Source organism: Manis pentadactyla, chromosome 5, assembly GCF_030020395.1.
Source record: "Manis pentadactyla isolate mManPen7 chromosome 5, mManPen7.hap1, whole genome shotgun sequence".
In the NCBI taxonomy this organism is placed as follows: Eukaryota; Metazoa; Chordata; class Mammalia; order Pholidota; family Manidae; genus Manis; species Manis pentadactyla.
In genome coordinates this window covers 31268173-31283767 of record NC_080023.1, presented here as the reverse complement: position 1 = coordinate 31283767, position 15595 = coordinate 31268173, and the positions used below count along the sequence as shown (strand labels likewise).

The 15595-nt window shown below is 42.3% G+C and overlaps 1 protein-coding gene across 2 annotated transcripts in view; it reads left to right on the top strand.

Annotated features, from left to right (window-relative positions):
- Positions 1-15595, top strand: part of RELL1 (RELT like 1) — a 59121-nt gene that overhangs the window by 26643 nt on the left and 16883 nt on the right. For both annotated transcript variants that reach the window (XM_036908452.2, XM_057502148.1), the window contains exons 2-5: positions 1997-2221; positions 3947-4018; positions 10455-10512; positions 12692-12928. In XM_036908452.2, coding sequence (XP_036764347.1) covers positions 1997-2221; positions 3947-4018; positions 10455-10512; positions 12692-12928 — 592 coding nt within the window. The remainder of the gene's footprint in view (positions 1-1996; positions 2222-3946; positions 4019-10454; positions 10513-12691; positions 12929-15595) is intronic.

Here is a 15595-nt window from a genome sequence, read left to right as displayed (position 1 = left end):
TAAAAAGAAATTAACAAACAAAGTTAATTTAGAATTGTTAAAGGAGTTATAGAAATGTTTTTGGTTTGCACTAAAAGTAATGCTTGAGGTTAGATGATACAGTTGCATATGTTTAGAAAATGTGTGTGTTTTTATATATAGGTAATATATATGTAACACTTATTCATTTATTAATTATATTTGTTCTTGGAAGAGAATCAGAGAAAAATATATGATATCTTAAATTCTAGAAGTTGTCTGATAAAATTATGAATGCAGCCTTTTATAAACCTAAGAAACCAGCAATTTCCTTTCCTGTTCAAAGATAATGGATATTTCCATATGAGAGAAAACTCTTTGTTGTATGATCTCTGGGTTGCAAATTAGGCTTCTGTTTGATACTGTTTGCTGTAGTGATGAAATATGGTAATTTCATGCCTGATATTTGTCTTTGTGTAATCATTACAACACAGATTACTTTTTCACCACAATACTCTTGAGAGAGCTTATAATTTAGTGTATCTAGCTTTCCAATTTCTGGGTTCTTAAGTAACATGTATGAATCTCTGTGATTTAGAAAACTCCATTTTAGCACTTTGGGATCTGAGTATTTCAAACAATGAGACTTAATTTCCATCGAATCCCACATTTTTCTTTATTCCTCATCCTCCCTGACCCCTCTTCTTCATTTGATAGTTCTCTTCTCATCTTGTGTCTGCGAACTGGTACTTTGCTGATTGTCCACACAGTAGGCTTTTTCCCTGTTATCTTCATTGGCCATATCTGATTGTTTACACCAGGCTGTTTTTCGCTCTCACTCTTTCATAGAAGTGATTCAGTTCCCCATGTACAAGGACCTCTCAGGAGCCTATGAGTTTTCCAGATACCTGGCTGCCTCTGGTATTAGTTGGTGTGATACTTTGACATGTCTAAAAGCAAATTTCTCCTTTTCTCTAAAAGTTGTCCCCTTCCCAGCTGCCCTATTTTTGAAGTTGTGAAATCGGTGTCCACTGTTATTTTTTCCCTTACTGCCCCATCTATACCTTCCACAGCTTTTCTCTCTAATGGTCACGATCTGTCCATGTATTTCATTTAGTGACTGTTTGCAGTGTTACTCTACCAGCTCGCTCCAAGATGGCCTTGGCCAAGTAACCTTGTTTATCCCTCTCTGTATCCGGCCCCCAGCATGGTGCTTTTCACATAGTGGGCAGGCAGTAAATGCTAATTTGGGTCAGTGGGCAAATAAACAAATACACATGCTTCCAGTTCTGAGTTTGTGCCTGTGGGCCAAACTCTTCATGCCACCCTGGATTTTTCCTCTTTTTCATACTCTAGATCTGTGAGTTTTACTACATCCTTCTAGAATATAAGCTCCATGAGGATGAGATCTTTCTCCATTTTGCTCAGTAATATATCACAAGGGCCTAGAATGGTGCCTGGCATGTACATGAGCATTTCCTAGGTGGCAGAAATGGTTCTAAATGTTTTAGATTAATTAATTTCATCTTCATAACAGCCCTAGAAGGCTGGGTAAATGCTATTAGTATGCTTGTTTCACAAGAAACTGAGTCATGGAGGTAAGTCATTTCCCAGTGTCACACGGGTGCCAAGTGGTGGAGTCAGGACTTGAGCCCAATATCCTGAGCCCATGCTCTTAACCACTAAGTATCTGCTTTAATGTCACCCAGTGATTGTGGTTTCCTCTGTGCTGGCACTTTCCCAAGTCTGTACATGCGTTCCACACAGTGCAGGTTCTCCTACAGATGAGGAAGCAGAGGCTGGCTCAAGAGGTTTAACAATAGAATCACCCAGGATGGGACCCAGTTCATGAGCAGCAGGGACAGAGTGGGGACTCAGACTATTTTAGCTCAAGCCGGGGCCCACAGCCTGGGCTGCCAGACCCTCCAGTCTTTGCGTAGCCCATGGTTTTGAGAGCAGACTCAGATTTCACATGAACATCTCCCGAGGTCTTGCTCCTGACCTACGTCTGACGCGCTGTGCATGTTTCTTTCTGTAGACAGCGGCGGTAGCCGCAAGTTGCACTCCGGAACAGAGACGACGCCACCGCCCGCTAACAGCACCGGGAATGGACACCCCGAATACATCGCGTATGTGCTCGTCCCTGTGTTCTTCCTCATGGGCCTTTTCGGCGTGCTCATCTGCCACCTGCTTAAGAAGAAAGGCTATCGTTGTACAACGGAAGCAGAACAAGACGTGGAAGAGGAAAAGGCTGAAAAGATAGGTAAATAACCAGGGTTCTTTTATAGGGTGGTGGCTAGGGATGATTTTTAAATAAGAAACCAGTCCCATGTATTTCCCATCTCTATGAGGCAAAAACGTCCATCTTAACAGCCTGGTGGTAGGGGGTAGTGTCGGGGTAGATCTTGTAGTAACTACGCCCAGAGTTTGAAAGCTTACTTTCATTTAGTAAACGCCTACCAGGTCATTTGCTCTTAATTTGCCTTGTGGCCTTTGGCAAATTGTGTATGCTCTAAATCTCTTCAAACAAGGACAGTAATCTCTCCCTTGTAGGATTATTGTGAAATTTAGAGAGAAGATGCATTTGGTGTTTGGCACATATGACTGATTAGTAATCCTTATTATTATTGCATGGATTCTAGTAAGAATGTGGGTAAACTAAAATAGGCCTCACCATTTTTGTGGTATTACTTTTGCTGGGGGAGTCCTGTCTTAAATCTGTGGGACTGGAATTTATGTTTATTAAGTAAATGACTGTGTGAACGCTGCAGTCAAGAACCCATGCCTTAGTATCAACTTGAGGGTGTCTCACGTTTTCCTCTTCACCTGGAGTTGTTCCGTAGTGTTTAGAAATGCTTGAGAGAGGAAACCCTGTTTGCTCTGCAGATTGGCTTCCAGCCATTCTGTAGGGAGCTCTGCTGACTTGGGCTCTGGGGAGTAGGTCACTCTTTGTATCCCTTTCAGCTCCTTTAAGGGCACTTTTTGCAGAAGGTGACATTTGGAGTAAGTCACCTTTCAAGAGAGCCCAAAGGGCCAAGTTGGGGGAGCTTCCTCATTCCTTGCCAGCTTGCTGGCCTGTTGGTTTTTCCCACCCCCACTGACCTTTGAGGCAGAATGAGAACAGGGATGAGTCATGTGTAAGTTTATGAGCAAACTGAAGCTGAGTGTTTGTCAACAGAGAGCAAAGCCGCCTCCTTTTCTCCTTAGTAGACGCCTTGTAGGCTGGCTTAGGAGTCAGCATTTGCAGGTCCCACCGGATGTGCATATTCTTGGAGGAGGCGCTGACTGTGGCTGGAGAAGACATTTTTTCAGGAAACACCAACAGATCACCACACACCTTAATTCATTCTCTGTGAACTAGGATGGAATGTTTCAACCTTCCCCCTTCCTTCTTGTTTTACTGAAACAAATTATACAGATTGGTTTCAGAGTGCAGGTTGACATTTTATTTTCCGAAGACTCACACATAGAAAGTCTCCCAAAGGGAACTAACTTTGTGGGTAAATAACCATGGCCAAAATTTAGGCCGTCTGGAGATATATTTAAAAAAGGAGTAGAGTCTTACAAATGTGGATGAATAATTACTCAATTAAAAAATTAATACTGTAAATTTATGTAGTACATCTATAATTAAAATCCACAGAGAATTGTCTTTCAATTAGCTCTCTTCCCATTTCCTCTTAAGGAAATGATAAGAGAGCAATAATAGTAATAAGAATTGATATGGATACATGGAATTGTTGTCTTGGAAAGTGAGTGGGTGTTTGGACGTGAGAAGAGACTGGTGGGTAACTAGTACTTTTTATGCCTGTTACGCTGAAGGAGCCACTGTGTGCCAGGCATCAGGCAGTTTGGGGCTGAAGAAAGAAAGCCTAGACTCAAGTGCCGTGGGTGACTAGCTGAGCTCCCTGGAGACGTTCGGTGAAGTCTCGTAGACCTGAAGCGGGTGACCGGCTGTAACCCATTCTCCCTCCCCTTTCCCTTCCAGAGCTGAATGACAGTGTAAATGAAAATAGTGACACCGTTGGGCAGATTGTCCACTACATCATGAAAAATGAAGGTATGGATGTTTTAGTGTTCCAGAACAATTGAATATTCATGTTTTATTAAAAACCTGCGTAAAGAGTTAGGATTTATATGAACTCTCCTGTCGATTTTTCTTTGAAGTTGTTGGCAGTACCTTTTACCTGAACTTACTACCAATCAACTCCAGCCTTGTCCGTCCATGAGTGTTTCACCTAAGTGAGTTTTCTAAGAGTCCGGCTGTCTGAGCGTTGCAGGAAGCCAGCCCTGGAGGCTCACCTTCAAATTTGGCTCTCAATTTGGGGAAAGTCACATTAGCTCACGGAGCCTCAGTTTCCCATTGCATAAAATGAGGGCAATAATAATATTTACCTCATAGCATTGTAGTGAGGTAGCATTTTAAGTAACACTGCACTTAAAATGCTTAGTAAAGCAAGCACTAAATATGATCAACTACTTCTTTTGTACTTTAAAAAAATTGTAATGAAATACATAAAACAAAAAATTTACCATTATAACCATTGAAAAATGTACAGTTGTGGCATTAAGTACATTCACTGCAGTGTACAACCACCACCACTATTGAGTTCCAGAATGTTTTCCTTATCCCAGAATGGAACTCGGGAAGTCAGTCCATTCTGCCTGCCCTTCCCCAGCCAGCTGTGGGCAACCACTGCTCTGCTTTCTGTGTCTGTGCATTTCCCTGTTCTGTGATCTACTTGTCAGTGTTAAAACTCTTAAAAAATTTAACTGTTATAGGTTTAAGCATGTTTTCCCCTTGGAAATGTATCCTAACTCCTGTCTTCTTAACTGGAGGGTTAGTTTAATCCTGATTAGGTAAATTAGGGTCCTTGTCCTGAACACCCATCATCATCTCTGTGAGATACCCTGCCCACAGTAACTGTTGTGTGGAACTCCTTGCCCACACACCCAATAGCTGCAGATCCCTGTACTTTGAATTCTCCTGGGAATTTAAAAGGAAACATTTTCCTTGGGCTCTGTCTTGGCTCCAGTCAGCGCTGACTCATACATGATGCACGGATGCAGCCAAGCCATCTGCCCCAAAGCTGAAGTACCTCTGTGCTGCTCAGTAGACGTCTGCCCTTCCACCCTAGCCCTTCCCTGGTGGTCCTGCACCCCCATATTCTCACTGTCGAGAAGAGCACTTCCTGGCCCAGGTGTTTCTCACTTAGAGCCTAACAGAAATTTCATATGGTTTGGCATAATTTTCATTATTCTTATCAGAGTGTGCCTTTTGCATTTAGCATAGATCTAGGAGCTTCACATGCGTAATCTCATTTAATCTTCAAAGGGCCCCTCTAAGGCTGATATTTTTCAAGTCTTGGGGGTGACAGGAGGGCTCCAGGAGGCTGAGTCAGCAAGGTTAGGGGCCAGCCCAGCCGTATCTGGGTCTCCTTCAAATGTCCGAAGTTGTCTCTCCTTTCTCCTGATCTGTGACTTTCAGTTTCTACACGGTGTAAAACCAGATGACCAAACGTACTAGAATGGTGTTTCAAATAAGAAAAAAAGACCAGAGCATTTGGGTTTAGATCTCTGTTTTCCAGAGACCTTCCTTCAGGGAACAGCTTGTTAAGTTCTTGACGGTGAGTGTTCCTTTTACAGAAAAAAGTGGTTTTTAATTTGCATAAAATATACGCCAATAAGGGTTGGCCTAGAAACTTCAGCTGTGACAGAAGTGCCCAGAGTAAGGTGCAGGTGGCCCCTTCATTGCTCCTGTGCCTTGTGCCTTCAAAACTGCCTCTGATGACTTCGGGGAGCTTGGGGGACCTTTGGGAGCTGGGCTTCTGGGAGCGGAGGCAGTCGCTGAATTCGTGAGAGCAGGATGTGGGGGTTACTGACAGTTGAGTTGATTGAAATAAGTCAACTGTGAAAACTTTGCCAGGGGCTGAAGTTCTTATGTATAATCTCATTGTATGTGCTAGTATTGCTATGTGCCAAACTGTTCTAAGGGCTTTCCAAGGACTAACCACCTTATGACTGGGGTATCAGATCTCCTTTTTCCCTGAGGCCCACAATGCTTGACTAACTTGCCAACTAGTTGCGCCGCTGGCAGGTGGCAGAGCTGAGATTTGAACTCTAGTGCCGGACTCCAGAGTCTCTCCTTAACCGTTTGCTGTTACTTCCTCTTTCTTGGTAGCAGGAGAGAGTATGATAAGCCACCTCCTTTCAGAGATAAAATATATAGCTGGGGTAGTTTATAAAACTGCTTAAACATTCACTTATTAAATTCTAAAACTACCTTATGAGGTTGGCCCTGTTACCATATGTTGCAGATGAGGAAACAGAGGCCCAGAGGGGGGCCCAACCTCGGCGGCAGGATGGTGCTAGCAGTGGGCTCCTTAAATGACAGCACAGGAGAAGCTTCGGGCCCCTGGAGCAAGCATGCTCGGTCATCTTCTCACCTCCCGCACTCAACGGCAAAAAGCTCTTCCTTTCAGAATTATCTCCTTTTCCTGTTGCAGAGTAGCCTTTTTGTTTCCACTGTATGGGGTCCCAGGAGGTGTGTTAGAGTAATACCCATGGCGCTGCATTCTTTCTCTCTCCTCAGCCTCTCTTTCCCTTCTGTCTTTTTTTAGCCCCCTCCCCGTTAATGCCTCTGTCTGTCTCCCTGTGATTTCTCCAGGGACCAGTGGAGACGGTTGGTGGCTCTCATCCTTTGTGTGGCGGGTGGTTCTTGGCGCCAGATGTCTCCCTGACAGGTCATGGCTTTTCCAGCCATGGCCCTCTCGAGCCCATAGCCTGCACCAAAACCATGGCTGGGGACTTAGATACATCTTTGGGCCTCTTACCAGTTTATAAACTAGCTTTTTTAGTTTGCCTTTGAGACTTAAATCTCTGTAGAACAAATGCATTTTTATCTTTTCTTTCTGTCATCAACAGACTCTGAACTTAATATCAATTTAGACTTCTCTATTGGTGTTAATTTAACTTTATATTTAAAAAAAATTGTAAGCATGACACAACTTTTCCTTTAAAATTGAAAAAAGAATAAAATTAAGAACAATCCATCTACTTCCATTTCCCCATGTTTATTTAAGATTTGCCTAATCTACATATTTTAAAACATTTACAATCAAGATATATGATAGTCTTCTGCTTTGCATTTTTAATTTGATTAATGGAGTAATATTTCGTCTGTATTCATGGTGACACTCTTGTTTGTGGTTTAAATATATCATGTCTTGAATGTTGCAAATCAGGTTTAGTTTAGATACATACTTCTTGGATGAATTTGTCAGCTGGCCTGCACACTGATTATTTCTTCCCTAATCTTGAGTCTTGGATTAGCTATAATGCTACCTTTTACATACCTTTCTAAGTAGAGTTGAATTGAAGAGTGTCTGGCTGGTAATTAGGGTTTTCTTGCATTGTCTGAGAATTTGGGAAGCTCATAGCTGAGCCTCTCTGCCAGGCCCTTATGCCATCTGACATGGCAACAAGTAGGAGTGTTGAAATTATTCTCCAAGTGCCCCTTATTATTCACAGGGGGCAGAAGGAAATTCTTACTTGGGGCTCAATTTATATTATGGCAAAAAGGATTCCTTTATAAACTATCATTACTGAGGAGCTCTCTGAAACTTGCTGTAATGACTACACAGACATTCTGTGAACTATTAAACTGTTGATCATTTGGGTAGAGACTTACACACTAAAAGAGTAGGAAGGAGAATGTTGGGGTCAAAAGCACCAACCCTAGTCAGATAGACCAGCTTCGTGTCTGGGTCTGTCCCTCTAGCTGGATAACTGGCCAGTTACGATCTTTAGGCCTCAGTCTTTATAGCTGTAAAACGGGGGTGATATGTTTACCTTTGGTTAGGCTCACAGGAAAATCAAACATGGTGAGGTCCGTGAAGCTTTTAGCCAGTGACTTACACCAAGCACTCTAATTTTGGTGATGGCAATAGTAGGATCTTGCCTGGGAAGTTTGCCTTGATTACGAGGGAAAACTTCTAAGAGAATAGTGAGGGGAGAGACACAGAGCATTTTTCTTCCCTGATTTTGATGGCTTTCTGTATATTATCAGGCAGAAATTCAGGAGAGAAGAGGAGAAGCAGTTTTTGGAAATTATCCCACTAGAAATTTCCCCTGTTCTTGACAGGTTTTTCTTGCTTGAACAAAAATTATTTCTGTGGAAGCCCATAAAAGGAATAGTAAGCTGACAGAATGTTGACAAGTGTAGGGGAAACCATCTTTCATGGCTGATTGGAGTTTACATATTATTATGCAAGAGGACATATGTATTCCATAGAACTTAACTAGATCATTGCTCTTTTATAATATTACTACAACCAAATTAAAGCATGTGTTTAAGTCATAATGGTGGTGTCATGTTAGAAAATTTTCTCACTGAGGAAACCAAAAATATTTCCAAAGAACAGATTACTAAAATTTACTCCCTGGCATAGATTTACTAGAGACAAGGGGCTTTATGTGTGTACATGTGTGTGCATGCCTGGATCTATGTGTCTGTGTGTCTGTTGGTCCTACATTCTGAACCTCCTTAGACAGGGTGGATGTGAATGATGTTTGCATAGAAACTCGAATGTACTGAAAAAATTCTTTAAGGAATTCACTCATAGAAAACAAAGGAGCTATTTACTAAATATTTCTAAGATAAAAGGGTGAGATATAGGAATCTATGAATACATGGGAAACAATGCAAGCCTATAAAAAACAGTCTCGGTGATTTTAATATATTTGAATAATTTTCCTGGGTCATCTTATAATTCAATGTTTCTAACAGAGGTCATCATTTTATAGGGTTAATTTTCTCTGGCAGCTATTTAAACTTTTAAAAAAACTCACTCTGATAAGTGAGTGCTGTTAGTGTTGTATAAATGTCAATTAGCAAATTATTGTGTATTGCCTAAGCCCTTTATCTGAACAAAAATTATTTGCTGAATCCTTATTTTTAGTCAAAAAGGAAAATGACTAACGTCACTAGATTATACTTAAATTTGTCTTATAGAGGGTAACTTGTCTTCTTTGTTGTATGGGAGAGGATACTAAAGATCCATTTCAGTACTTTACTTCAAAACTTCTATTTGGAAATGCATTTGGACATCCTCACAAGATAATCATGAAGGGCGAAGGAAGTATTTCTTTTGGAAAAGAATGACATAGTATGTTACTTCTTAAAAAAAAAACCTATGCATTCCCAAGTGTGGGGTGGAGTAGGGGGTGAGAATTGGAACATGGGGAGAAAAAAGGTATTATTTTATATATAAAACACAGATAAACATATCTACATGTACATGCATGTAGATCAGATATACATATACATTGATACACAAACATACCTGCAGTATTATAATTTTGTGGGAATGTCACTAGAGAAAAATGTTGAAAAAGGCTCCTGGGTGGGGCAATCTATTTAATGTTAATTAAATTAATTTGAATAAATTTAAGTTTAGCTTTGAAAGGGTGGGAAGCACTGTAGAAACCTTTAACTGTTAACACCTCAAGTGGCAATGTCAGAACTAGAGTTAATTTTCCTCTTTGGTGTCATTTGAGATGTTAAATGTTAAATGCTGTTGTTGGCTTACATGGCAAATAGTGATTTTTTATTCTGTCATCTCTAGAGAATTTTTTGTGGTTTATTATAAGAACAGCACTTTAAAAATCAATGGGAAGTTTAGGAGTCAGCAATAACATTTGGCCTTGCCACTTAAATATCCAAGAGAAACTTGGACATTTACTTTATACAAGGCCAAGAGAACATGTGTTTCTATGTGTGGTGAGCCGGTGGGGAAACTTAGACTTGATTCACTTTTGTTGACAGCCTAGCCCCCAACCTACACATTTGTATTTTTTTTAAAATTAACATTAGAAGTTTAATTTAGCTCAGTCTATATTAGAAAACTTATGTGTGTGACCAACACTTGAAATTTTAAGGTATTTGGTCAGAATTAAGGTCTTGTATGGTCATGCGGCAGAGCGAGGCCAAATGGCTCACCTGGAAAATTAACCCTCTCCCATCCCTGATTGGATGTGAGATAGACTTGACACTGCATGGGTATCCAGGGTTGAAAGCTAATTCTGTGGACACCTATAAGTTATTAGAATACAGGTCTCTTAAGACATGTATCTCACTGCATATTTAGCAAAGCGAGTTAAATGCAATGGAGCAGCAGCATGTAAATTTTCCTTTGGTTTGAGAGGGGAAAAGAATATTTTTCTATGTTATATTGTAATGGTGTATAGGAAGCAAAACTCTACAGTAGATCTACTTTCCTTTGTGCAGGTTCTCTGTCACTCACACTAAGTTCAATGTGGTGGGGTGACCTAGGGAAAGACTGTCCCTTTGCCAGAGTCCCAGGGCCTCATCTGTGAATCAAAGGAACTCAGCTAGTTGTTTTTCCAACAGCTTTTCTGATGTGGTAATTTTGTGATTACTCATCTCATCCATTCCATCTTAATTCTTCCCTCTTTTTTTTTTTTTTTACCCTTAGCAAATGCTGATGTTTTAAAGGCAATGGTAGCAGATAACAGTGTGGGTGATCCTGAAAGGTGAGTGCCCCTTGCCCTATTGGGACTTCTTTCCAGTTATCTGCCAGAGCAGGTCTCCCAACTTTAGCACTGCTGACATTGGGTTGGGTGAGTCTTTGCTGTGGGGGAATGCTCTGTGAGCTGTGTGATGTTTGACAGCATTCCTGGCTTCCACTAGCCAGATGCTAGTGTCTCCTCCCCAGCTCTGTATGACAAGCCCAGAAGTTCTCCATGCACCGTCAATGTCCTCTGGGGGCAAAATCAGCCCCGGTCCAGAGCTGCTGTGTTAGAGGAGTGGTGGGAGGAACTAACAGCCTTGCAGTTGGGGATCTGGGGTGAGTCTTACCTCCACCACTCACTGACCCCCTCTTCTTGGACATGTTAACTGACCAGGCTGAGCTCCAGTTCCATCATCCATAAAGTGAGGATAACTTAGCTGGGTTATGATAAGAAATAGTACCTCAGGCCTTGAAAGACCTCCATGAGCGACAACAATTAAATGGAAAACAAGGGTGACTTGCGGGCATCTGCTAAGTTCTATTTTTGTGTTACCAGCTCTAGGTTATGGCTGCTGAGCTTCATAGCCCTTCCTCATTCATGACAGATCATCAGTATTCTTGTGTAATTTTAAAATTTCTTCCACAAGGAGCATTTATTGAATGCCTGCTGTGTGCTGGGTACTGGGCTGGAGCTGGGCATTCACAACCCTTGCCATGGAGGAGTCAGTCTGGTGGGGAATGATGTGAGTGAGAGGCTGCCTGGTGGAGAGCAGGAGAGAGCTGGAGGGGAAGCACAGGCACATCTCTGGGGGCTCCATGGGACCAGGGTGGGGTCAGGGAAGGCTTACAGGAAAGGCCCGCGAAGCCAGGCACGTGACTGGCAGACAAGAGGCAGGGGCTGCTTGTCAGTGGACAAAGGCCAGAGAAAAGGCACTGAAGTCTTAAAGTGTGGGACGCACCTGGGAAGGTTCCCTCTGGGGTGCCAGAGAATGCACCATGGACAGTGGCAAGACAGGCCAAGAAGGCAAGTTGGGACTGAGCGGCAGTGAAGGAGTTTGGACCTTTTTCTGCTTACTCTGTGGGTGGTACATCCAACCAGTCTTAGATATTTAAACCATGTTTGTCAAACTGAGTGTGTTAGCTTTGCATGTTAATGAAGTAACTCGGAGTGTAGGAAGGTCAGTTCAGGAAGCTCTGGGGGTGTAGTTTACAGAGACATACAAGCTATGATTTCTCCACATTCCAGCCCTGAATACAGACACGAATTGTTAGGACCATGTTAGCTCATAGTATCTATGCCTCTCTCATCTTTGGGCCACGTGTAGTGCCTGTCATTAGGTGTTGTGCATTGTGGGTACTTCGTAAGCATTTGTTGAATGAATGTTGTTAAACTTCTGAATTCAACTTTCTATTCTGTGGTGTTAATTTAACATCACTTTACCCCAGAAAGCTGCTGCTGTGTGTTTTTATTTTAGCAATCTAAAGAGCCTCCCCAAAGAATACCAGAAAACTTTTGGTGGTCTGTGATATTTGAGACTATTTCCTCAATCATGCACACTTCTTTTTAAGGGTGCAGGTGGGCTGGTTTTCAGTAGCAAAGAGGCTGGTTTATGCTGTCGTAAGACTTCCATGTGTTTTGGGGGCTCTTGGCACATTCTCAGGGGTCATGCTCTGCTGTGATATGACGCCCATGTACTTTGGGGGCTCTTGGCACATTCTCAGGGGTCATGCTCTGTTGTGATATGACGCCCATGTATAGCCATCCACGCCATGTCAGAGGGCTGATTCCTGGTCAGGCTGGCCCTGCCCTATTTCAGTTCCTCCTTTTGCAGGGCCCTAGAGCCATGACATGTGCCTCTTTAAAGTAGCCAGCATCTGACCTATATACTTCTGCTTTTTATCTTTTGGATGGTCTGGCTGGATTTCTTCCAGGTTATCAAAGTGGTCTCCCTTCTAGAATGTTAATTCCATTCTAAAAATGATAAATCACATTTTGCAGTTTCAAATGAGCTGTTGTTGCATAATCAGAAGAGCAGAGTACCTGCTAAGATTAGTTCACAAACTGACTTGTATGACTGGACGAAGCATTTTTTTTCCTTCTGATTTAAACCTGCTTCTTACGTTGCTGAGGGAGAGAGTGCCTTAGCTGGTATTTCTTTTAAGTAACCGGTTCTACCTTTTCCTCTTTCCTCCTACCATAGCCCCGTGACTCCCAGCACTCCTGGGAGCCCGCCTGTGAGTCCTGGGCCCTTGTCGCCGGGAGGCACCCCGGGAAAGCACATCTGTGGCCACCATCTGCACACAGTGGGTGGTGCTGTTGAGAGGGACGTATGTCATCGGTGTAGGCACAAGCGGTGGCACTTCATAAAACCCACCAACAAGTCCAAAGAGGGCCGCCCAAGGCGTCAAGGAGAGGTCACCGTCCTCTCTGTCGGCAGGTGAGATCCCCGGGGAAGCCTGTTTGTGTGACCTGGCTCCTGGGGTGGATGGATCTGCACTGCGTCATTACAGGTAGAGTATGTTCTCCTAAGCCTGGCTCAGGTCACAACTCTGGACTTTGTAGATGTTTCCAGGTCTGAGTCCTGCATGTGTTCAATAGCAGAAGAGTCTTAAGGGGTGGCTATTGCTAGGGCAGATGTCAAATGTATTAATTAAGATAAGAAACTGCTGTATTAGGTTTCTGCAGAGAAACAGAACCAATAGGATATATATAGATAGGTAGATTGTTTTATAGGAACTGGCTCACATGATAATGGAGGTTGGGAAGTCCCACAATCTGCCCTCTGAAGCTGGAGAACCAGGAGCGCTAATGTCCGAGGGCAGGAGAAGGCAGATAGCACAGCTTAAGCGAAAAGAACAAATTCTTCCTTCCTCTGCCTGCCTTTTTATTCTTTTGATTTTTTATCCTTCCTTTGCCTTATTGTATCTATTTATTAAGGGACTGGATGAGGTCCACCCTCACTGGTGAGGGCAATCTTCTTTACTCAGTCTACTGACTCAAATACCATCTCTTCTGAAAACACCCTCACAGACACAGCCAAAAAAATATTATGCCAACTATCTTGGAATCCCTTAGTCCAGTCAAGTAGACACACAAAATTCAGCAGCATGCTGGTGCTAAGAGATAAAGCTCAAATGTCAACTACATATGGCATGACATGAAGTCTGTATGTCCCTGGTGGGAATGGGAAGATCACTGGGTGGCTTGTCAGGTAGTCATCCAGCATCCCAGGTGTTTTCCCTCTTCTGGCTCTGCCAGGTTTGCTAGCAAGAGAAAGTACATGGAGGATTGTTCGTAAGAGGTTTGAATGGCATAGGCCTGGAAGTGGCACATTTTATTTTTGCTCACATTCCACAGTCCAGAACACAGTCACTCAGCCACACTTAACTGTCAGGTCTCAGGGAAATGTCCAGCTAGGTACCAGGAAGAGGAGATGGATGTGGTCACTGCTTTCCGGTCTCTGCCATGTAAGATCCTTGTGGATTCCTGTGGCTGCTTGCTTTTAGTTCACGTCACCTGTGTCTTGGCTTTGCCAGGCCTACAGTACCCTTTACTTGTGACCTGGATGTGACCGGGAGATCTTGCAGTTCAAGTGCTGAATCATTTTGACCTCGTGTAGAGCATTTTGTAGTGGAAGTGCTTTTGCACTGTCTGCTGTTTTGATTTTGAGTCTTAGGCAGGAACTGCCTCGTTAATGCTACAGTTAGAAAGGCAGTAGTGAGCAATGGTAAAGAGCACGCAGGAGCCGGGTTAGCGAAGCCCAGCAAAAACTGACAATACTGCAGACACGATCCTTTCTCTACTGCCATATTCCAGGAAGACTAGCTTGAACTTGCTGCATCTGCCGTGTTTGAGTCCCAGCACCACTGCTTACAGACTTACTCACTTCTCCCCATGCTTCAGTTTCCCCCTATATAAAATGGGGAAACATAACACCCACCTCACTGGGTGTTGCTCTGAAGACTAAGGTGACTCACATGAAAGTACTGGACCAGGTTTTGGCACTTACGTACTCATGAAATATTGGCTATTTTATTATCATTATTTTAATTTGGTTGGGTTTCATCATGTGCTGCACAAGCAATGAGAAGACTGCAGGGCTGTTCACCACTTACACCAAAACAGAACAATTCATGACAATACCATTTTATTAAGAAGCAGAGTCATGGGAATTTATGAATGTAGAATGCAAAGAGAATCTGTAGCTTGTTTAACAAAGCATATTTTGTTTGCTTTAAAAACATCTGAAATTTTCAACTCAGATTCATCATGGTTTTCTAAATGCCCCCAATCCAACTCTCTTTCTTGGGTATAAAATATTATGTTTAATTATTGCAGGCTGCTTTTCAGATTCAGCATGTGTTACTTAAAGAGAGTCTTACATTCTGGCATAATAGATTTGTGGCTACAATTTTTCCCTGATCCTTCTTTCATTTCCTCAGAGTCTCACTCCACCTTATGGTTGGTGATCTCATTTAGACAAAGAAGAACTTATTTCATACAGTTTGAAGGGAAAATAAGACCAGAACTGGAGAGAAGTTATTATGAAGTTTTTAGGGATTTGATGACGATGGACTAGAAAAACAGCTAAATTGAGTAAATTTCGTTAACTTTTCTTCGTGAGAATCTCTTAACTACCTTAACTTTTTCCTTAATTTTAATGAAAATTAATCTAAATTTGCTTTAAAAAATAACCAGACACAAAAATCATACCTTCAACTGATACTGATAAAATACGTAGTTGGCTCTCCTCGGGCTGTGTGTGTGCAGAGATAGGATGCTCTGACAGGTGTACTTTGAGTAAGGCAGTGAACCTTTTCCTTATGTCAGCCTAATTTGCAAACTAGTCATGCTTTTACGCAGCCTTTTATGGTTAAACGACTGATGTTAAAGCCCGTGTCCTTGTTAGAAACCACAACTCTGAGGCTGTTTAATATTTGAGTACCCGTGTTTTTTAATGCATTTTCAACACTCTATAAAGTATCCAGTAGGGTCTATGATGTGTTGTGTGAAAACAGCTGGCAAGTTTGGCAGGGGATGGGGGTCTGCTGGGTAGGAATGCCCCTCCTGTTGAACATGGTGTCTTTCATTGCTGTTCGAACTT